At 30.6% G+C, this 22,951-nt stretch overlaps 2 protein-coding genes across 2 annotated transcripts; both read left to right on the top strand.

Moving 5' to 3' along the window:
• The first annotated feature begins 8,063 nt into the window (after positions 1–8,063).
• On the top strand, positions 8,064–16,840 carry LOC145841896 (neuronal acetylcholine receptor subunit beta-4-like). The gene is made up of 11 exons (XM_082949191.1): positions 8,064–8,186; positions 8,736–8,807; positions 9,257–9,411; positions 10,797–10,905; positions 11,145–11,262; positions 12,431–12,616; positions 12,926–13,082; positions 13,794–13,942; positions 14,186–14,241; positions 14,625–14,795; positions 16,402–16,840. The coding sequence occupies exons 1-11, from the start codon at positions 8,073–8,075 to the stop codon at positions 16,516–16,518; spliced, it is 1,404 nt and encodes a 467-aa protein (XP_082805317.1). The 5' UTR covers positions 8,064–8,072; the 3' UTR covers positions 16,519–16,840.
• Positions 16,841–18,078: 1,238 nt separating this feature from the next.
• LOC145841910 (large ribosomal subunit protein uL1-like) lies at positions 18,079–22,612 on the top strand. The gene is made up of 4 exons (XM_082949211.1): positions 18,079–18,216; positions 19,936–20,088; positions 21,519–21,798; positions 22,343–22,612. The coding sequence occupies exons 1-4, from the start codon at positions 18,212–18,214 to the stop codon at positions 22,553–22,555; spliced, it is 651 nt and encodes a 216-aa protein (XP_082805337.1). The 5' UTR covers positions 18,079–18,211; the 3' UTR covers positions 22,556–22,612.
• Positions 22,613–22,951: the final 339 nt, after the last annotated feature.

Genomic DNA, 22,951 nt, shown 5'->3' with positions numbered 1-22,951 from the left:
ATATTACAATATTACGAACATAACTAAGAACTTTATCGTTAATATTATTATAATTGTCATAAGTATTAGAAAGCACTTTTAGGTTTGTTCTTTTTTAGTTTGTTATAAGGCTAAGTAAGTTATTCTATAATTAAAATAATCTGAGTTATGGTTACACCATGATGGTATAGTAGCATTTTGTAAAACAAACTTTGAGATATAACAAACAATGGTTATGAACAATAAATAGCTTTTTCAACGTTCAACTTCTTAAACTTGTCCAAAAAGGAACACACTAGTAAAACCGTTTGTATGTAAAACAACTAGCAGTTTGAAGAATTTTTTTATTCCAACTAAATTTAAAAGTATATATATAGAGTTATCCGAACAAATCTAATCGATTCTCGGAGTCAAAGCATTTGAAAACTCAAAATTCAAAAATCTGTAAAAACCTGCAAAATCAAACAAAATACATTTTGTTGTATTTTTTCCATTTGAATCCCCAACGTACTTACACAGTGTAAGATAATTCTTCAACAGCTGAAGTGATTTGTGTGCACATGTGTACGAGTGCACGTGTGTAAACACTTTTTAGGATATCCAGAATTACCGCACAGCAAACAGACAGTTGTGCTAAAGTAAAATAAGTTGTTTTTTGTGAGGAAAAAAATTGGCACTAAACTGTGTCTGATGGTTAGTTTTTTGAATTTAGCTGTTGCAAAATAAACAATAGTTTTATTTCACTCAACTTATTAAGTTACCTTTTTTTTTAATTTGTTGTGCTGAAATGAAATATGTCTTCCGTGCGTAAAAAGCTTGTAAACTAAGCTGCATTTAACGGTTAGTTATGTTGACACTTACTTGTAAAATAAAAAACAACGTTAATCAGTTAACTTGGCTTTTTGAGTCAAGTTTTGAAGCATGAAAATAACAAACTAATAGTGTTTATATGCTCATATTTTAATAAGCAGATATTAAAAACTACTTAATTTTTTTCTAAATACATGTTTAACAGAGTATTTAACTGCTTACAAATTGAATTACAAATTGAATTACAAATTAAAACATTTTAAAATAAATTTCTTGAATTTTAATTGCTCAAATTACTTTTAAATTTACTCTTTTTTACAAGACACTTAAGTGAAAATATTTTTTACCATATATTTCATTGAAAGTGCTGTTCTCTAACTTTAATTTTAAAAGATTTATTTATTCCATATTAAAATGTTAAAAATTTAAAGTGTGTACTTACAATTTAAAAAGCTTGACTACAATGGTTTATTCAAAGGAAGTTAAAAAAAAAGTTTGAAACAATTATTTGAAAAATATACTTTTGAGTTTTATGTATTAAACAAAAAATAACTGCTATTGAACAAATAAAGAGTCAACATACACTTTAACAATTAACTTAGAAGCTATCAAACTTGTTTTTAAAATACTTGGTTACAAAACTAGTCTTTACAACTTGTACTTGAAAACCTTATTTTTTTTCACACCGCCGACCAACTCATGAAATTCACATCAAATATTTCCGCGCATATTTTCATCTCGTCACATGTGTTTAATGCCGCAGTTATGACGTAACAACAAATATGCGAAATTTCAGATGAGAAAGTCGACAGCTGCTTAACTACTGTGAGAATATTCCGTGGCAATTTGTTAGATTTGTTTGCAACTTTTCAAAACTTCACGTCAAAACATGAAAATATCATGCTCTTGTTGTACATCAATACACTACTATAGTCTCTGAAACTTTTCACAATAGGTCTAACTGTACCAGAAAGGCCTCTGTGTAAACAGCTTGTTGTTTCTGAAGTTATTTCAAAACAAGCATCGTTTTGTTGCAATTCGCAAACCGCAATGCTTCACGTTGTCATGGAAATCATGTTTCCGTTGCCATGGAAATAGCTCGCAGCTGTTGCCAACGGAGCACCTGTTGCCGTGTCAACTGCGATTTGCTGTTCCCATACTCAATATATCGCGCAAGTAGATGAAAAGAACTTTTGGTTTGCGCGGAAATTTTTGTTTTCTTTTTTGTGGCTGTTTTTTTTTCGCGGAAATTTTAAGGCTTTTTCAAGTGATTAATTCGATACGAAGTTTGTTTCTCTGTTTTTATAAAGTTGCGTGGGTTCTTTTATGATATTGTTATTAATTTTTTTTGAGAGTTTTTTTCTTTGAAGATTTTCTTTCAAATGATTGATTAAGCTTTAAGTTTATTTTTCTTCGAAAAAACTCCAGCTGCTTTGCCAACACAATTGTTTTCTCACTTCTTAATTATTATTGATTCTAGGAAACAAATCACCAATGTAAAATGAGCTTTTCTATATAAAAAAACTTTTTGTACAGCTTTTAATAAACAGAAACTATTAGTACAGATCGAGAACAATTTTAGCTTAACTTATAACGAACGAGAACTAAAAATAGTCATGATTATAAGGAGCATATGTTTAACATTCAGATATACTGTTATTACATTGTAAAAGGTTTAATTTTTTAGGTATTCTTTTCAAACGCTTCTGTAGGCCTTTATTTTACTTGATACAAAGTTTAAAACGTTTATAATAATTAAGGCGTTTATAAAACTTATAAGATAATTATTCAGATCTATTTTGTTTCAAACTTTCTTAAAAACTAAAAATAGAAGCGATGAGTCATAAAAGTTTCTTTTTTTTATACTAACAAGTTCTAAATAAAGACTTTTATACAAAGTCTATAAACTTTTAGTTCTTAAATTTTGTTTTATAAGTTGCTTAGCAATATTATAGTAAAATTTGATAGTTTTTATTCAATTATGATAACCTATACATAAACAAGTATATCAAAAGTGATATTAACAGTTTTTAAGTAACAACCTATACCGGTAAATAAAAAAACTATTATTTACAATGTTTTGGTTTTTCAAAAAGAAACAGGAACCAGAAAAAGAAAATGACACAGAGGAGAAGACAGATGATGAAAAGAACAGTAAAAAATCAAAAAAAGACAAAAAAGAAAAGAAAAGCAAAGAAGGAGATAAACCTGGAAAGGATAATAACAAAAAGTCAAAAAAAAAACAAGCTAAAGAAGACAAAAAAGACAAAAAGGACAAGAAAAAAAACAAGAAGAAGAAAAAGAAGAAGGCGTCGGCGTCCAAAAAAGAAAAGATCAAAAACTTGAACGCGGAACTCGAAGCCGAGAAAAGCGAGGGAAACATAAGCCACTTCACCGCCAAGGACAAAAAAGACCGCCAAATAAAGTTCGAAAACGAAACCGTTGAGTCGGAAGACGACAAAACCACGACGTCCCTGGCGACGTTGAAACCCTCAGAAAGCTCTTTGGCCACGTCCAAACCCTCTGAAACGACGGAAACCACTGGAAAGTCCTCGCGTACTTCGGTGACCACGGAAAAATCGTCCAAGGCGTCGACGAAAAATTCCTCCGAGACTTCGGCAGCGACTTCTGCCACCTCGGAAAACACTTCGGTCACGACTCTGGACACTTCTAAAATTTCTTCCTCCTCAGCTGACAGCTCCGATGCGACGTCTTCTTCTTCTTCAACTTCTTCTTCAAGCGGTACTTCCGAGTCGACCTTGCAGAGCACCAGGCCGTCTGAGAAGCCGAGCGCGAAAAGCATTCTGAAGAAGCCCGCGTTCAACTGGGCGCAGTTTGTGAATACTGGTTATGCAACAAACGAGGAAAGAAAAGGCTGTAATTTGAACGCGATTTGCCCGAAGCAGTCCAGCGTTTGCCAGAAATACGACACGGCGGACTATGCGAACTACAAGGCCTCTTTGTTTAAGCCTAAGACGAAACCAAAGTGCAAAAAACGAAATCCCTGCGAAACAGACAAGCACAGGTGGATCAAAGGCAACTACGACGTTCTTAACTCCACCGTTTTGGTCCGCAACACCAAGCGCAACGAACCGGAACTTCCCGCGCAACCTTCCCGCCAAAACCTCCACGAGCCCTACTCGTTCGAAGACGAAACCAACGCGCTTGACTTCCGGCCGCAAAAAGCCTTTTCGCCCAACTTGAACGACGTCTTCGACGATTTTTTCAGCGAGGCCAGGATCAACAGGGAACGGCTGTACAACTACCTGGACCTTCGAGGCATAAAGAAAAAAAATGTCGAGGGTTACAATTGGGCGAAATGTTACGAGTCCGATCTTTTGGCGATGAGGCGTAACTCGGAAAACAAAAAGAGTTTGAGCATTGAAAGTTTTAAGTTTCCGAAAAGCAACAGAATGAACCTTTTACAGCATCGCTTGGATTTCAACAGAAGAAATCTCCCGCGAACTGAAGTTTTTACGAACCATCGTTCGCAATTCGGCTCGCCGAAATCAACTGAAGAGTGTCACACCTCGAATAATGACAATTCGAAAAATGTGAAGCTTAATCTAACCATGAACTTTAACAAAAACATGGCTTGCAACTTGACTGAACTTTTAAAAGGTCTCAGTAGACAGTCTTCTTCAGATGATTAAAAAACCTATTTAATAAAAAATTATATTCAAAATATAAACTAATTCATGGTTTACTGCTAAAGTTGATTTATACAAAATTGCTAAATTTCGCGTTGCTATGCAAATTAAGCTGACTAATTTTCCGCGAATCTGAGTTTGAATAACTTTTTAAGCCTCAACACAGCACATGTTACAAAGCATGATGACTTAGGCAGAGACATGTGAACTTTTTTTTTAATTTTTGTAGTAACATGGGTGAGACTGCAACTTCGAGGTGTGAAAAGCACAGAAGTAGAAGCGAATCGGCAAAAGACAGAAACAGGAAAGTCGATAAGGCCATCGACGAAATAAAGGCGTATTTGGAGAAGACGCTTTACTGCGATGGAGAAGCCGAAAGGGCAACAAAAGACAAAGATCATTTTGATGAAAGATTTAAGAAGAACAGCGCTTCCTCAAAAAAAAGAGACTGTTTTAATGAGAACACTAGTAGAAAAATCGATTCTTCAAAGTACAAGAACTATTATGATAAAGGCACTAGAAATGTGTCAAAGTCCACAAAAAATTACGGATTATTTGATGAAAGCACTGAAAAAAGACCAACTTCTTCAAAAAACAGAGATAATTTCGATACTAAAAGAGATCATTACGATATTGAACCCACAAAAAGAAAAACTTCCTCAAAAGTTAAGGATACTAACAAAAACTCAAAAACAGCTAGATCTTCCTCGAAAAAAGGAGAAGTTTTTTATGAAGACAATAAAAAGTTTAAATCTTTTTCAAGAAACAAGGGTTACTCTGATGAAGAAACTAAAAGAAATGCAACATTTTCAAATAACAGAAATAGTTTCGATCAGAGCACTGAAAGAAAAGCAAAACGTTCAAAAAACACTGATTATTTTAATAAAAACACTAAAGAAAAAACTACTGCATCAAAAAACAGAAATGATTTTTATAAAAGTACTAAAAGAGAAACAAAATACTCAACAAGTGAAAACAGTTTGAGCGAAAACACTGAGAAAAGGTCTGTTTCTTCAAAAAGTAAAGACCATTTCAACGGAAACACCAACAGAAGAACGGATTTTTTTAGAAGCAGTAAAGAAAATTCTAGTAAATCTACAGTTCAAAACTTTTTCACGGAAGAATATAATTCACTTATAAACCAACCAAGTAATCAAACGTACTACTTGAACAAGCTTTACAGTGTTTTAAAAGACGAAAGTTCCTACACGAGCGTAGAAGCTGAAATTGAAACCACTCCGAGGTGCAAAAAAGCAAGCGCGAGAATTGAAAGGTCTGTCCGCAACAAGTACTGTCCCGAAAGTGACAACGAACCAAGCTTTTCGTCAAGGCAAGAGTCCCAAAAGTCCCAAAAAATGAAGCACGCTTGTAACAAACAGCCTGAAATTGTTGAAAAAACAGCCAATAAAAATAGCGTCAAGTCGTTCGTGACCTACCTCCAGACGGTTGCCATAAACCTGCAGGGCCTGTCGGGACAGGTGCAGCAGCTCAAGGAAAACCTGAAGGCTAAAGGGTGCATCTCGAACACGAGCAGGCGCTTATCCAGGAGCTCGGCTGAAACCACGTTGAGCTGTTCTTCTGTCGAAGAAAATTGTGGAAGTAAGAATGAAGGCGTTTGTAGAGATTCTTTTAGAAGCAGCCGGAAGAGCTGCGTAGTGGGTAATGGGAGACGAAAGCGCAGGTACGTTATCCAGCAGAAACGCAGCGAACAGTGCGATGGCAATCGGCGCGTGGAAAAAAATTATTACCACAGAGCGAAAAGTTGCAGCGAAGGAACGGATAGCTCTTGCAGCTTGAACGGGCGCAGAACTACCAACAGCCAAGTTTCAAGCAGTAAAAACCGCAATGGAAGGGTTAGAAAAGGTCTGCAAAACAGCCACAGAAACTTTAACCAAGGATTTTACAACAAACAAAGTTCTGACAAAGGACACCCGAACAGAAAATGCCCCGGATCAAAGAAACGCCGCTCCAGAAGAGCTGGTCCCGCGTCAAACTGCAGCAGCGCTTTTGACTCCATAGCGAGCCGCAGCGACGTTTCCGAGATGCTGGAAATCCTGGAGGACACCGTTTTGAGGGGCGAGCGGGGCAACAAGCACGTCAAGATCAAGGTCAAGGGCCGGAACCCGTCGACAAGGAGCGTTCAAGTGACGGTGACAGACACGGACGACTCTTTCAGCGGCAGGAATCCGCGTTTCATGATCAAGCGGAGAAGCAAAAAGCGCAGCAAGTCGCCGTCCAGGAGGAGCAAGTCATCTTTTGCCTCCACTAGGAGGCAGATGTCCACCGACGGCGAGCTGATCAATGAAACCCGAATGAGAACCACAATTCCTCAGCGGTCGTACAAACAAATGCACCGTTTAACGAGTGAGGACAAGAAATTACGCGGCAGCGGTGGTAGTGATGTAAACTTTAAATCGAAAAATATTAGTTTGTCTCGCAAAAGCCACGGAAAACCGCGTGAAATTGCAAGAAAGGAGCGCGGAAGATCTTCGCGGGAGTGCAAGGAGGTTTTTCTGTCCAGCACGACGATGAACACGATAAAGAACTCTGCTAGTTGCGTGAAAAAAGCGCCAAAGTACCACAAGTACTGCTGAAAGTATTAACTAATAAAAACGTGCAAGAAAAAAAAATTGTTAATTTATCTGTTAGAATGTTTTCATATGAAAAATTTGCTAATTGTAAACATATTTTTTTTTTACCTTAAAACCTTTGTTTTATAAAAAGATAAACTTAAAAGTAGTTCTTCACACAGAAAATTAAGAAAGTTGAAACATGTTGAAAAGTGTACGTGCGCTTTACATTTTAACATTTAAAAAATTTGTAGTCTTGCAAAAATAAAGTATAAGGTATAACTTGCTTAAAGCACTTGTTAGTATGTACTTTATATGTGCTTAAAATATAATAAGTTTAAAAACTTATTTAAAGGCACTAATATAATTTTTTACTAAATATAATGTAAATAAGCGTTTTAATAACTTATTTTTTTAGTTTTAATTTAGCTATGTAAAAAACATGACGCTGTAATTAATTTTGCTCACAAATTTGTTTCGCTTCTACAAAATTTTATGTGACTTTGTGAAAAATTTAGTATTACAAGATCTAAACCAGTAACTACGAAGTATCCGAGTATTGAGTGTTTGGTATTTAACAGAGGTAACGAATTAAGTAAAATAAAATTTTTGCATAACATAAATTAAAAAACATATAAAGGGTAAACAAGATTTATAAGAATAAAAATGCCATCTTTGAAAAATAAAAAACGTGTGTAAAGACAAAGCTGAAAATTTTGCTGGTTTATTAAAAGTATACAGTTATTTAAGTGTCTATCCAAAAACTTAAAAAGATCATTTGTTGCTATACCAAAAAAATACTTGCGAGAAACTACTAAACTGTCATTTTATTATGTTTTTCTCATAAATTATTTTCGCCTAAATAAAACCTCGTGATGTTTGTCTAAGTTTTCGACAACATAAAGTTTCTTCCAAACATTTTTTTCAACCGCTAGACGGCGATAGAAATCGAACTTGACTGCAACTTAAGTATAGACAGCTGACGATTTCGTCACTCATTAAGGCGCTGCTTTGAAAAATTTACTTGTATTCAATTTTTAGTTTTCTAACTACACTGACTTCAATGCAGCTTTTTCTATTTTTTGTTCTTTTCTTTGTAAGGCAATCACTCGCAAATGAGTCATTTTCTGTCGAAGGAAAGTTGATAGAAACTATATTAAAAAACTACAGTCCGCAGGTGATAATTATTTATTATCTTGTGTTCTTGCTTATTAGTTTTATTTATATGATATTTGTAATTGCAGTTTCTTTCGATTAGCTAAAACATTTTTACGAACATATTTAGGGTGATGAAGTTTTAATTACATCAAAAAAAAATATAAATTTTGCATTACTTTAGATACCTTTTATTTTTATTTTCAATGTTGCTAAAATAATGTGTTTAAAATATATTCAGTTTAGCTATGCTCTATTAAGCTAATTAAACTTATTAGTTGTTTTGTAAAAATTAAAACCTTTTTTTCTGAAAAGGTTCTTTTTTAAGCAAACTTATTTAAAATAGGTACATTATTTATACATTATTTATACATTATTTATTATAAAAGCTCATATGCTTTTGTAACGGTTAAAGTTTTAAATAAGTGGTAAAAAGCTTCTTTCCTAAAATTATCAAAAAGTTGAATTACCTAACAGGCTACACCTGATGAGAGTTGTTATATAAAATAAAAAATTGTTATTAGAAATGTAAAAAAAAGTATTGTTATTGAATAAATTAAATTTGATATAGGTCAGCCCACAGTATGAGAACAAACTTTTGAACATTTCTTTGTCGTTGACATTATCTCAAATCATTGATATTGTGAGTAGTGTTTTGAAATAACTCGAGTATTTTTTATGAAACAGCATAAGCTTAGATTTTACTTTAAAACTAATAAACCAGTTTATCTAAAAACAAAGTTTACAGCGAGTATTTCTTACAAGTAATTTACTTATCAAGTTATTGCATAAAAACTTCAGCTAGTTCCCACTAAAATTAGTCTAAGTTGCTAATAACTTACAAAAATTATTTCTAGTTTCTTCAAAAAAATTAAACCATTGTAGTTTTTTTTTAATTTAAGTGCCTATAAATTAAATCTAACTTTCAAAACTTAAATTTCAATTCTCTGTACTTGTAGCACTTTGTAAACGCTCGCTGAGTTCACGAAAATGAAAAACAACATGTAATTATTTTAAAAAACTATAAACATTACTTATTTCACATAACAAAAAATAATAACAGCTAAAACTTAAATAATAACAATACTACAGAACGAAAAAGCGCAGGAAATGACGACTTCGGTGTACGGTTTTTACATTTGGAACGACACCAGATTGGAATGGAACCCTAAAGACTACAACGGAATAGAACTGATTAGGTTACCAGCCGATGCCGTCTGGAAGCCGAGGTTCCTCCTGGAAAACAGGTTGGGTACTACCTTTTGGTTGTTAAACTGTTTGAAAGTGCGTTTGTTTTGGTAGATTGTGGTGAATACTTTTATAACTTGTTTAATACTTTTTGTCAAGTTGTAGACTTTTATTGTCTAAAGCTATTTTTAATAACTTTTCGTGTATAGTAACCTCTCGTATTTTTACGCACTCGTGACGTTACGCTCTTTCGTTTAGTTACGCATTTTAGAATTCTAAAAAATTCAAAAAGTAAAGACAGTTATAAATAATAAATCTGCAATATTAAACATGTAGAATAAGTTAGATATTTTTATCATATTTTTATTTTCTTAAATAAAAAGACAACTTTAGAAATAAAAGTTTTTCTTACCTTAAAATTCTTACAATAGAAATTTCCTAAATAATATTAGAAAGACTTTTCAAAATTTTGAAGCGAATAATTTGAAAAACACAACGGATGATTTTTAATGAAATTGATATTTTTGCATTTTTATCTTGTGCCTTCCATAAGGAGCCTATTGTACTCTATGGTTTTGACCTTTATATCTTAGTTGTCTTAACACCCCTCCTTTTATACCTTTAAATAAATATATAAATTCAATTTCTCAAGTTCTTATGGCATGAAATTTCATTCCTACTCAAAAAATCTATTAATATATCTCTAATACAATGCAAAACAAGTTTATCCTTATGTGGGCAAAGGTCAAACTAAAATAAGTTGTAGTAACATAAACAATTTTTATTAAACATTCTTCTTATAATTATATTTTTTTGTTCAAAAGAAAAAATCCATTACAGCACCAAATGCATATTTCTGTAAAGGCTATAGAAACAAGTTTTAATATAAACACCACACCATTTCTTAATTGTAAACAAATGCTTAATAACGAATTGAATTTTCTAAGTAGAATAGAATATAAATGTTAAGTATCAAATAAGTCACATATAAAAAAAAATAAAATCTACTTATCATTAAATTAGTAAAATTTGTCTACAAGTATTATTATTTCATATAAATTTAAATCCTTTTTTTAATATATGTACAGTTTTATCTTTTGTTTTCATATTTATAAACAAAGTAAACAAATTGTTAAAAGTGGGAAAGTCCCCGGTCTGCTTTTAACTAGAAGCAATATCAAAAAACAGCCATTATAGTAAATATATTTGGTACCTCTCGTATCTTTACGCATTTTTTCTGTGGACACAATGTGCGTAAATAAGCGAGAGTTTGCTGTAATCGAGTTTTTAGCACGTAATCAAGCATATTTTGCTGTTGAGCTGCACTTTATGCTGAGCTGTAAAACATTCTAGCTTTAAAGCATAGCATTTTTGTTGGTGACCTTTACTTGAAACATTTCTTAAAACAAGAGGATTCAAAAGCTACGATTTTTTTTCATGTCAGCAAAGACGGATCGTTCGACGTGTCGCTGGAGACGAATCTTCTCGTCAAAAGTAACGGAAGGATCGAGTGGCTCCCTCCCGCGCTCTACAAGAGCTCCTGCGCAATCGAGGTTTGAAAAATATTGTGTCTTATTTAAAAAAAAAACAACAGCAAGAACCAACGGTTTTGTTGAAAGTGAACAAAAATGACAAAAAACTGTCTTAAACTAAAACTACATTACTTTTAACATGAGTTGAAACTTTTGTAAATGTTGCTTCGGCTCTTCTAGATATTTTGTTTGTGTTAATTTTTCAAGTTACAAAATAAAACAAAGCAACTATTCACAAAAAACAATCCTGTGTTTTTTAGATCGCAATGTTTCCATTCGACAAGCAGAAGTGCGACATCAGACTCTTCATGCCGGAGTTCGACTCGGAAGAAATGGTCCTCGTTCTTGACTCAAACATTGTTTCTATTGACAAGTCAGGTAAAAATCTGTTTACATCTGAGCTGTTAAGTTTCAGTTTTACTGTTGTTTGTGTTAGTAAGGTGCTCAATAACTTTTCAGTCTTTTTCCTCAATTTCATAATTGATCACTAGCACTATTTTCTTAAGTTTTGCTAATAGGTTTTTATAAACCTAAAAAAACACTTTTTTTATTGAATTTTAAATTTTATTTTTCTTTAACATATGTGTTACTTGTTGTGTCATGAACTAAAAAAATTATTTTAAAACTTACTTGCCATAACTTTTTGTTTTTGTAAATTCTTAATTACTTCTATTTTACTGTTTGAGCTTTAAAGAAAAGACTTGTTTTCACTGTAAAAAAAAAAATATTTATTGCAGTATAAACTGATGATGTCTTTAAATCTAAGTAAATAAATTAAGTTTTTTTTAATTAATTAATAAATTAATTTAATTAATAAATTAAGTTAATTTTTTTTTTGTTGTTGAATGTCTAAAAAAATGTTTATACTTTCGAGTCTAAAAAATAAAGCTTAAGACTACATAAAAAAACTAGAAGTTTTAGACTTTAACTAAAAATATCAAATAAAGTAGTCTTTAAGAAAAAACTTTATTAAGTAAACCTTAACACTACATTCAAAAAATGTAATACTTGAGATCTTGGTAACTATCATATAAGCCTTTAATTAAAAACTTTCAGCTTAAATTCTACAATTTACTTGTAATTGTACAACAGAAAGTATTTATATGTTTCAGCTCACCACTTTACTTCAAAAGTTTCAGACAAATACAACAGATTAAATATAATAAATATAATAAATTTGAAAGTGCTAACTACTTTTTGTTAATTCCCCAGCTTACCAGCCCCACGGAACTACAAACGTCACCACTAAACAAAACAGTTATTGAAAACTAATTGATTATGTTACAATTTTTTTTTTACTCCGTTTTATGAAAAAACAGACCAAACAAAATAGATGGCATTTAATGATCATTTTAAAACTTTTTAGCATGTTTTTTAAAGTTTTAGAATAAAAATGTCGAGATTAAATAAAAAATAAGATTAATTTATAGGACAACTGATTGTTTTCTTCCCCTAAGCTTACAAGCCCAACTTTTAAATTTTAATCAATCAAAACATGTTAAACAAAATGAATTTTTATTAGAACTTATTTTTTAATTTCTCACAGCGTACCAGCCCAACGGCGAGTGGAACCAGACGTCGTCCTCGGTGGTGATGAACGAGAGAAGGGACGGCTACGTGTTCTCCCTCGTCATCGAGAGGATGCCCCTCTTCTACGTCGTCAACATCATCCTCCCCTGCGTCCTCCTCTCCTCCATGTCCTGCCTCGTCTTCTACCTGCCCTCCAACACTTGTGAGGAAATTGTTTTTCGTAACTTTGTTGTTCTGGTGAATATCAGTTCGAAAAAGCAGTTAAAAAAAATGTTATGGTCTTTTGAACAGTCTTAGTTTTAGTACAAACAAATTCAAGAACTAGTTTTCCACCTTGCAAAAGTTCACTTTGCACGCATCCACAATCTCGACGACAAAACTTTAAACAGAACAAAATGCTCATAACGCATACAACACAGCGCCTGTAAAGTTTTATACCTTTCATAGCAGTTGAAAATGTTGTAGATAGATTTTACTAATTTTAAACACTTTCTAACAAATCAACTTGCAGGCGAGAAGTTCACTCTGCAGATATCCATACTGCTGGGTCAGACGGTCTTCGTCTTCCTCATAGCGCAGAGGACTCCCGAGACCTCGTTGGCAGTTCCCCTGATAGCCGCATTCGTCCTATTTCTCATGTCCCTCGTCACCCTTTCCGTCATACTGAGGTTTTAATGTATTGTTAGATTAACTTATATGTAATGTTGTCTTATTAAATCATACGTATAAATTTGTTTGTAAAATTGTACGTAAGGGCATGTTTTTTTCTGGTCTCATTTGATGTTTTATTGATTTTATTGTGATTCTTTAGAGTTCAAAAATCATCTTTTTATTTTAAATAAAACTATTATTTGTCTATTCTTATTATTAGGACTCTATTGTTTAAGTGAAAATGTCTATGTTGAAGCTAGATGGCATATTTTTCATGTCGTTCGTATCATTTATATTTTTTAGATGTCAATTTTTGGGTGATTATACTATTGTTTAGGTTTTGAAATAAATTAAGTTTACTTTAGTGGTGCTTTACAGTTGATAAATGATCAACGTATATTTTGTTCTAGTTTCGTTATATTGCATTGTATGCGGTTCTATTTTATAAAAATGAATAAAAAGCTACAATGCTAAGTTGCATGTGACTTTTTTAACATTTTTGTTTGCGTCGCACTTGCGTAGGACAATTTTTTTTTCATAAAATAATTTTCAATACTGCAAGTTTTGTTTATACTTTTTTTTTTGTCATATTTTTTTGATACTTTCATTGATGATAAATTTAATTTTGTATTAGCTTTAAGAATAACGTGCAGAGTCTTATTCCGAGTAAATAATTTTTTGTTTATTTCTACATAACAACCGAGAAATTAAAAATATTCAACTTGCAGCGTGATAATTTGCAACATAAACTTCCGTTCGAACAACTCGCACAAGATGCCGGTGTTCCTAAATTGGCTCTTCATCGAGATACTTGCACCAATACTCAAGGTCGAGAGGCCTTCCTCGGATGAAAAAGATTCTTCTGGTGACAGCGAGAGTTTGTTTTCGTTGTAATGACATTGAAACAAATTAAGACTTGTAATGTTAGAACGTACAAAATGGTATGAGCAAACGATTTAATGTAAATAAAATTTTGGACTTCTTTTTAATAAGAAATGAGATTTGTTTATTTCTGTAGAGTTTTACATTGGCTGAAAATCGCTTACATTTACAAAATAATTTAGTAAGTTTGTACTAAAATAGAAAACAATTTAAGATACTTATTTTGTTTAACTTGTAGGTTCTTCTATTGATGAAAACTCTAAATTTCCTAGCAAAAGAATTTTTAGTAAATATGTAAGTTTTTTAAAACTTTTGTGAACTTACTGAAAACTTTTGCTTTTAATGTCTTTAGCAATTTTAATAAAAATTGTTTACTGAAAAGTTTTAATAATATCAAAGCTATATATTTTTGTTAGATATTCTTCCAACCGTAAGTACTAAATTAATGTTGAATATTTAGAAATTAGGTTTTCTAACACAACCTGCTACATGTAAGCTTTTGTTTAGCTTTTTACAATGAAATTTTTTGACATTTTGTTTGAAAACTGTGAATATCAAAATCTTACTTAATAAAACTTAAATAGAGTATTTTTCTTTTAGCTTTCCTAAAAATTTTTGCAAACTAAAAAACTAAACCCTAATTACTTTTTTTAAAATTCTACTCACAACAACACCAGGCCGGGGACTACAATTTAAAAGCGAGGAAACCTTCTAACCTGAAACCTGAAAACTGCCAACCTGAAATCAACCCTCCGGCCGTCCTCAACCTCCCCCCTTCAGTGTGGTCCGTCCTCGAGTCCGTGTGCTACATCGCCAAGCGACTCAAGCACGACGACGACCACTCGCAGGTGTGACGTCATAATGAAGCCATAATATAGTATAGATTTGTGTTGTGCTTAAAATCAGAGTTGCAGAAGTTTAAGAAGTTTTACTCGTATAACATTTATAGCAAGCACTTATTGACTCTAAACTCGGGGTAATTTTGGCAACTGTTCTGTAAATTTTCGCTTTCATATCTTAGTTTAGCTTTAAATCAAGCATGCGGAAAAGGAAAAATGAGTAAAACGTTTATTCTCATTTCAAACTTCAGCTTCTGTTTTATTTACGAAAATAGATTTTTAGTCAAGTTAGAAATACTTACAAGCGTTAACTAAGCTCGATTAGCATTTTTAGCAGTTTTTAAAAAATATCTAAACTTTAGATCCAATTATTTTTTTTTATCTTTACAGCTAACAAATATTTTTTTTTAGTTCTAGAGAACGCTTCTTTGCCTTTAATTTTGAAAAAAATCTATTGGATTTGGGTTTGAATTTTTGAGTTGGCCCCTTAGAAAAATATGTTTTTTTTTTTGGTATTTTTTATCTAACGGATGTTTTAGCCAAAAAATATAAATTCTTTATTCACCTTTTATTATAATATTCTTACTTTGCTGTGTTCTCAAGGGTGGTTGTTTTTTTTTCTTAGTTTCTAATATTTTAATAATATATACAAATATGCCCGATTATAAGTTTCAAAAACCTTCAATTTTCTAAGGATCACTGCAGCAAAAAAATAATTTCAAACTTATTAAAATACACTTAATTGTTACTATTTTAAATAGTTTATGCTTTTTTTTATCTGAACTGTTTATAAGTAAAACATGACCCATGTACGATTTACTAAAATTATCATTAATTAAACATGAAATTTTTTATGAAAGACTCCATGTTCAACTAATGCAAAAAATGCTAATCGAGCTAAGTTAACGCTCGTGAAAAACTTAGTCAGTGCAGTTCTATAAGTTAGAAATGCATGAAATGTTTTGCTATGTCTAAAAAATTTCAATAGTGTAAAACCTCTAAATACAAGAGTAGTGTGTTGCCGATTGTTTTCAATAGGTTGAGCAAAATAAAACTACTCCCTTCCCTTTTTACTAAAAAATATCTCCTTACTTTAAAGAGGCACTAATTTTTTTTTTTGTGATTTGACTTTGTGACTCATATTAATTTAAACTTTCCTTAACAAATATTAATAACTTTTAGCGACAATATTGCTTTTTGTAACAAAAATACTTGGTAAATTTAATAAGATTTACTTTATACTGACTTACATACACTAGAAACAAGTTCATTAGTAGCATACGTTTGGTTTTACTCATCTTTTACAAAAAGTTTTTAATTTTTTTAATAAAAGAAACTGCATGTAATCCAAATAGTAAGCTATTGTAATACAACAAACTAATAAGAAATTTAATATAAATTAAAAACATTTTTGACCTAGTTTAAAACTTTGTTTTAGTAACTCTAATTTTTTTTCTTTTTACAAAACTGATATGTTTTTTACCAAAAATCACATACATTGTATTTAGTTTAAGTGCTCTTTTTAATTTTGAAAACTAACAGATTTTAAGACTTTTTTCTACTTAATTTGTATTTAAATTTCATACGCGAATTTTATGCAATATATTACCAACAGTCGCAGGACGATTGGTCCTACCTGGCGCTGATCTTGGACAGGTTGTTCTTGTGGGTCTACACGATGACCTTCTTCCTCGGCATCTTCGGATTCTTCATCAAGGCTTGGAAGGGATGACTAAACCTGGATATATAAATTTGTTTTGTTTTACCGCACTAAAAATTTATAGTTTTTTTTATTTTTATTTTTTAAAGCTGTTTATTATTAAATATCCCAATGGGACTCATCAATCAACAAACTCAGGTTCTAAAAATGTTTTCAAATTTTTAATTTTTAAACATAAAAAGTTGTGAAAACGTGATGCTAGTTGTTAAGTTTTTAAGTCTTGTACAAGACGTTAAACTGTATCCAAGTGGTGTCGTATCATATAACGGAAAAGTTTTTTGTACACCATGTCTTAGAATAAACTGTTTGGAGCGCTTTTTTGTCGTTCAATAAACAAAAAAAAAGGGTAACAAGTGCAAACTGTATTTAAATGTTTGGGAACCATTGCTTCAATTAAACATTATTTTTTAGACAACTTTTTTATGTTTTGTTTAGTCTAAAGTTATTAATTTTTTGAAAGTCAAAACTGGTTGACTTACGACTAAAACATTTATGTTTTAATATTTTTCTATACGATCTAACATTTTATTTGTTATATACAAGCTAAAAATAATTTAATTACGTAAACTCAAACTTTGATTACTAAGTTTAACTAACAGAAAGACTGCATTTGTATAGCTACTATTTAATCATTAGTAATTTACAAAATATTACTAAGTAAAGTTTTAGGCCTATTTAAAGAAAAAAGTTTCTAGTGAATGAGCAGTGACATAAAAAAGTTTAAAATTCTTTAAATCTATAATTTATTTTAAATTACACGCTGTTAAATTTTTTATAACAGCTTATTTGTCCATTATAAAGTTAACGAGTTTTGTCAAAATCTTTATTTAGTGCACTATTTAAAATATTATTATTTTTGCTAATGTTTCTTCGTTTTTAAACTTTCAAGAAACTATCTTTTTCAATTGAAATTTTTTAAAGTAATTTGGTTATAAGTTTTCTAATAAAACAGTATGCTTCATACTTACCATAAAATAAATTTTTAATTCTTTAAAAAAATTGCTGAAATGTTTCTTAAAATAAGTTTTTGTTTTAATGAGCATCTATTAAATCTAGCTGTTTAATTTACTTACTTTACAAATTAGTTGCTGAAAGACCTAAGTTAAACAAAATATTTACAACCGCTAGATTTTCGCTACACTCAAATTCTGGAAACAATGTTATGCTTTTAAAAATATTAATTAGAGTAGTACCATTGATAAATAAATTTCATTATTCGACAATAAGTACTTTTTAAGTAATAAGTAATGTTAAAGTTTAATACGAGTGATAAAAATCGCTATTTAAAAAAATATGTACTAAAATACATTTTATTATAACAATAACTTAAAAAAAATTTAGTTAAAAGACCAAAAAACTAGTGCGTTTAAATTCTAGTTTAGTTGCAAAAGCAAGAATTTATATTTAAGTAAAGTTTTTAAACAAATAACGAAAGTTTATTGTATATTTAGTTGATCAGCTAAAATATATCATAATTTTCACAAAAAATTATTTTAGAGAAGTTTTATACCTATTTTTTTATTACAGTTGTTTAATTTTGATAAATTGACTCTTGTCTGTTATTGTTTAGCCCTGAGTTAAATTACTATTTATTAAAAGACCATTTTCTTTAGTAGACAAATTGGCTTTTTGTTTGTAAGCCACCTAACTTATCTACAACTATTCCTTCCAATTTAAAGAATTTCAACTCAATTCAGCCTCCAAGATGAGGTTTGTTGTCATATTTAATAAATTACAGTTCTGTTACTGACTTTATTTAATATTGGTTTAATGTGTTAAGAAAAATGTCATTTATTTTGCAAAGAAAAAGATAACTTACCATCTTCATAGTTTTTAAATAGTTGTTTAGTAGGTTCAGTTGTTGATAAAATTATTTATAAATTAATAATTCATTAATACATGTTTAATGTTTAATAGTTATTCTAATTTAACATTATTAAGTAAAATAATTGTAGGTTGTAGTGTTTTGTAGTATATAATATTGGGCTCTATTTGTGTTGAATTACCAATAAACATCACTTAATGAAACTATCAAATACTTCTTGTTTTAGATGTTGATTTCCATTTAAATATTTATTAATAATATTAATTGGATTAGCAACTCATTTCAATTATTATTCTAGAATATTTTAAAATTACTTTTCAAATATTTAACTCTACCCATGAAGCTTAAAATAAGCTTTTCCTATTCCTATTATTCTTATTGATAATACCACACTCTGTGACCTTTTCAAAATGAGTATTTGTGTTTCAATGTTTATCAAGTGTTTTAATTAAGCATAACATTGATACTGTTAATTAAATGTTATTAACTTTTTCTTCATTAGTTCATGGTTGCCACATACATAGACCAAATAGTCCAGTTAATAGTCTGTTTCAAATTCTTAATACATGTCAGGCTTGTATAGTTATACTATTTTAAATCAGGCTGTTTATGTTTTAACTAAATATTTAATTCTATTAATATTATCCTAAATTTAGGATTTTTTACTGTATCATACTGAATTTTCTGCTTAATTTAGTGGCATGAATGTGAAAATCAATTTAGAATCTTGTTTTTTCTGTAGTAATTAGCAATGAAGTGGTATCAATGCAATGATGGATTTATTATCCTTTTTATGTTATGCAATCTTAAATTTACAAGTTATTCCACTGCTAAATTAATTTAGCTGTCTGTTCTCAAATAAGACCTTGATGTTATCAAACCTGATTTATTTATTATTCTCCTAGTAAAAATTATTAAAATTTTTTTTTCTTAATCTTAACAGATACTTGTATTATTACACCACAGTGTTATATATTTAATTTTATTTTAGCTTTTGTGATCAATTTAATCTAGTTCTGTTTATTCAACTCATAATTGATAAAATAGCAGCATCATTTTTATTTTTTTAGTTAAGTTGGTAATTCATCATTAAAGATGTTTTGTTTTATTTCTTTAATGATCATTAATTTAATGAATATAATTGTCAAATAAAGTTTTAACAATATATTATAAACTAAAAAAAAAAGAGAATTAATACAAATAAATTAACAGTTATAATTATAATATAGTTAAATTTTCATTCATACTTTTTTAATTTAAAGTAAAAAATAAGCCCAAATAACCTAAATTTTTTTTATTCCCATACTTTAACAAGAATAGAAGCTAAATTCTCACTGTAGTAATGTTGTTTTTTATAAAACAAACATAGCTAAAGTAGCATGATTACCTAACAGTGAACATTAAATAAGCAGAACCTGTGAAACAAGATTTAAAGTATTATATACCTGAATATATCAAATTAAATCTTAAATTCAAACTTAAATGCTGTTTAATGTATTAGACTCATTTTGCAACAGACTTGTATAGTACAACTAGTTTATTTAAGTTCCAGAACTTTCTACCAAATGGTTTTAGAAAAATAAACAACTATATCTTTCTTACAGTAAGGTATCCCGTGAAACCCTCTACGAGTGCGTAGGAGCCGTCCTCCAAGGCGCAGTTGACAAGAAGAGGAACTTCCTTGAGACTGTTGAGCTCCAGATCTCTTTGAAGAACTACGATCCCCAGAAGGACAAGCGTTTCAGCGGCTCTGTCAAGTTAGACTGATTCATGTTTACTCTGTGAAATTGTGACACTTCATGTGTCTCTTTTTTTTGCTGAGAAGTTTCATTAATTTGAAACGCAACCCCAACCCAGGGTGTTTAAATGTATGGGTAACTATTTATAAAGGTGACTTTAAATAGTGCAATTAATGGTTTTGATAGGCAAAAGAAATGTTTTACATGATTAAGTTAACAATTCAGCTTTAACAATTCACTTGTTAAAATGAATTGTTTCTTAGCATGTATATTTTTATTAAAGTGTTTAAAGTCACCTTAACTTTAATAGTGACACTTAATTCTATAAGGACTTGCTGTCCATGTAGTGGTTAGTTGTTATGTAGCAAGTAAAGAAACTTTTACTTGTATTATTAAGAAAAAAATTTATATAACCATATAAATATGACCAGAAGTTTAAATGTAACAAAATTATTTTTCAAGTTAGATACAACTTTCTTAAAGTCTATAAATATTATATATTTTTTGAAAATACACTCAAAAAGTACTAAATATTAATTGCACACCTTCATTATTCTGTTGACTCATAAATAATTGCTTAATTTAAACACTTATCATCTATGATTACAACTGACTTGGTTATAAATTGAAAGTTGATAAATTTTGACTTCTATAACATTTTACAAGTTTATGACACATGTTTACATCCCTTATTTAGCACAATATTGCTATACTCGTATAGTCCCAAATATTTCCGTAGTAAGTTGTTAAGTTATCAAGTTTTTAATGCATACTAAACCAAAAGCTGATTTTAATCAAAGTCACCAAACTTTTCAATGTTTTTTGATTTCAAGTATCAGCAAAATAAAGGTCTGAAAGTTCGCTAACACTACTCCAAATACCAAGTATGAGTAGAGTTTGATAGTAATTTCAGAGACATTGTAACTTATTATAATAAGTAATCTATCTAACTGTTTTAAACTATACATCAAATTTAAAGCATATAATTTCATTTAAATTTCACTTAGAAACAGCATAAAATTTATAAGTTGAACTTGAAAGTATCTTGAACTTAAAATGAAGCAACTAAAAATAAATAATTTTAAAGTTTACCCAATACTATTTACATAAGTAGTATTATTATACACTTTGACTTAAATCTCATATTTTGAGCTTATCAAAAATCTTCTATCAGGCTTCCAAATTAACTTATATTAGTTTATTATTCTCTTAAAATAAATCTCTTAACCTGACAGTTTAACTTGGTGTTCCTAGTTAAGTTAGCATATTGCCGTCTTCCAAAGTTAACCTGATGATTTTCATAATTTTTGATACTTCTTACATCGCATTCAACTTAACTTTAATTTTCTACCCAAACAGACTTCCACACTTGCCCAAGAACTAGGAGACTAGAATGTATTAAAAAAGTATGTATTATATATAAATATTAAATATGTCATCTTCTACAGACTTCCCCATGTGCCCAAGAACTCATACAGGGTGTGCATCCTTGGAGATGCCCAGCATTGCGATGAGGCCAAGGCCAACGACATCCCGTTCATGGCCGTTGAGGACCTGAAGAAGCTGAACAAGGACAAGAAGTTGGTTAGGAAGCTGGCCAAGTCTTATGACGCCTTCATGGCATCCGAATCCCTGATCAGGCAGATTCCCAGGTTGTTGGGTCCAGGTCTTTCCAAGGCTGGTAAATTCCCCACCCTCCTCACCCACTCTGAAAACATGATGCACAAGGTAATTATTTCTGTTTGTCAATAATTTTCAAGTTTTTAATTGTATTGATTTCATATTATGTTTATTGTTTTATTCAAATAGTTAAAGTTACATAGGTATTTTGGAATGATACTTTTTAAAGGTATCCGAAACATGTTTTAGTAATATTTTTAGTTTCACACACTTGAACCTTTTTACTAAGTACCTATAAGTGGCTTAATATGTGAAACTTTTTCTACTTTAATTTGTTGCCTATTATTATATTATTTATTTTATTAAGTTTTTTTTTGGTTTCATCTGAGTATCCTAATTTTGTTTTTAGATAATTAATTTACATTTATTTTTTTGATTTTCACTCAAACTATAGTCTCAAAATCAACTGATAAATTGACATCTGACAATTGATTAATAAAATTAGTTTTAAAACACCATTACAAAATTCCACATCCCAAATCTTACCTTCTCAGGTCTCTGAGCTTAATCACAAAAACATGTAGCTTACTGAGTTTACCTGCTATGAATTTACATGACAATCTTCACAAACTAAACCCCAATATTATCACAGGTCTCCGAGCTCAAGTGCACCATCAAGTTCCAGATGAAGAAGGTGCTGTGCTTGGCCGTTGCCATCGGCAACGTGGGAATGGGCGAGGACGAGCTGGTGCAGAACCTCAACTTGGCCGTCAACTTCCTCGTTTCGCTGCTGAAGAAGAACTGGCAGAACGTCAAGTCTCTCAACGTCAAGTCCACCATGGGCAGGCCCCAGAGATTGTACTAAAAATTTTGCTTGGTTTTGTGCGTAGTTGAATAAACCACCCTAGTCAATTATTAACAATTTGTATTGTATATGTTTTACTTACATTAAATGAATATTGGGCTGTATTTAGGTCCGGTGATTATATATTAAACATATGTTTTCATATTTTTATATCAAAAGCTCTCATTGATAAAATTCTTATAGTCATAAAATGAAGAATAGTTGAAGGATGTCAAATACTGCTTACTTTTTGGTGGAAATTAACAATTAAGATTAGGTGAACAGATTGTGTAACCTTGTTTTTAATGTTTAAAAGCTAACTTAAGAATGCTTTTAAGTCTACTCTTAATAATGTTAATTAAGTTTTCCAATGTAAACAGAGGATTGAGGAGTATGAAAATTTAACATATAAAAAGT

The sequence above is a fragment of the Thalia democratica genome, chromosome 8, assembly GCF_965202585.1.
Source record: "Thalia democratica chromosome 8, ktThaDemo2.hap1.1, whole genome shotgun sequence".
Taxonomy (NCBI): Eukaryota; Metazoa; Chordata; class Thaliacea; order Salpida; family Salpidae; genus Thalia; species Thalia democratica.
This window is presented reverse-complemented; position numbering and strand designations above follow the sequence as displayed.

Bases quoted from the DNA above. Each gene is read 5' to 3' on its own strand.
- LOC145841896 (XM_082949191.1), top strand. From the start codon at position 8,073: ATGCAGCTTTTTCTATTTTTTGTTCTTTTCTTTGTAAGGCAATCACTC. The intron at 10,906-11,144 runs GTTTGAAAAATA...TGTGTTTTTTAG, and splicing joins AGAGCTCCTGCGCAATCGAG to ATCGCAATGTTTCCATTCGA. The intron at 13,083-13,793 runs GTTTTAATGTAT...TTCAACTTGCAG, and splicing joins ACCCTTTCCGTCATACTGAG to CGTGATAATTTGCAACATAA.
- LOC145841910 (XM_082949211.1), top strand. The intron at 20,089-21,518 runs GTTAGACTGATT...CATCTTCTACAG, and splicing joins CGTTTCAGCGGCTCTGTCAA to ACTTCCCCATGTGCCCAAGA. The intron at 21,799-22,342 runs GTAATTATTTCT...ATATTATCACAG, and splicing joins CTGAAAACATGATGCACAAG to GTCTCCGAGCTCAAGTGCAC.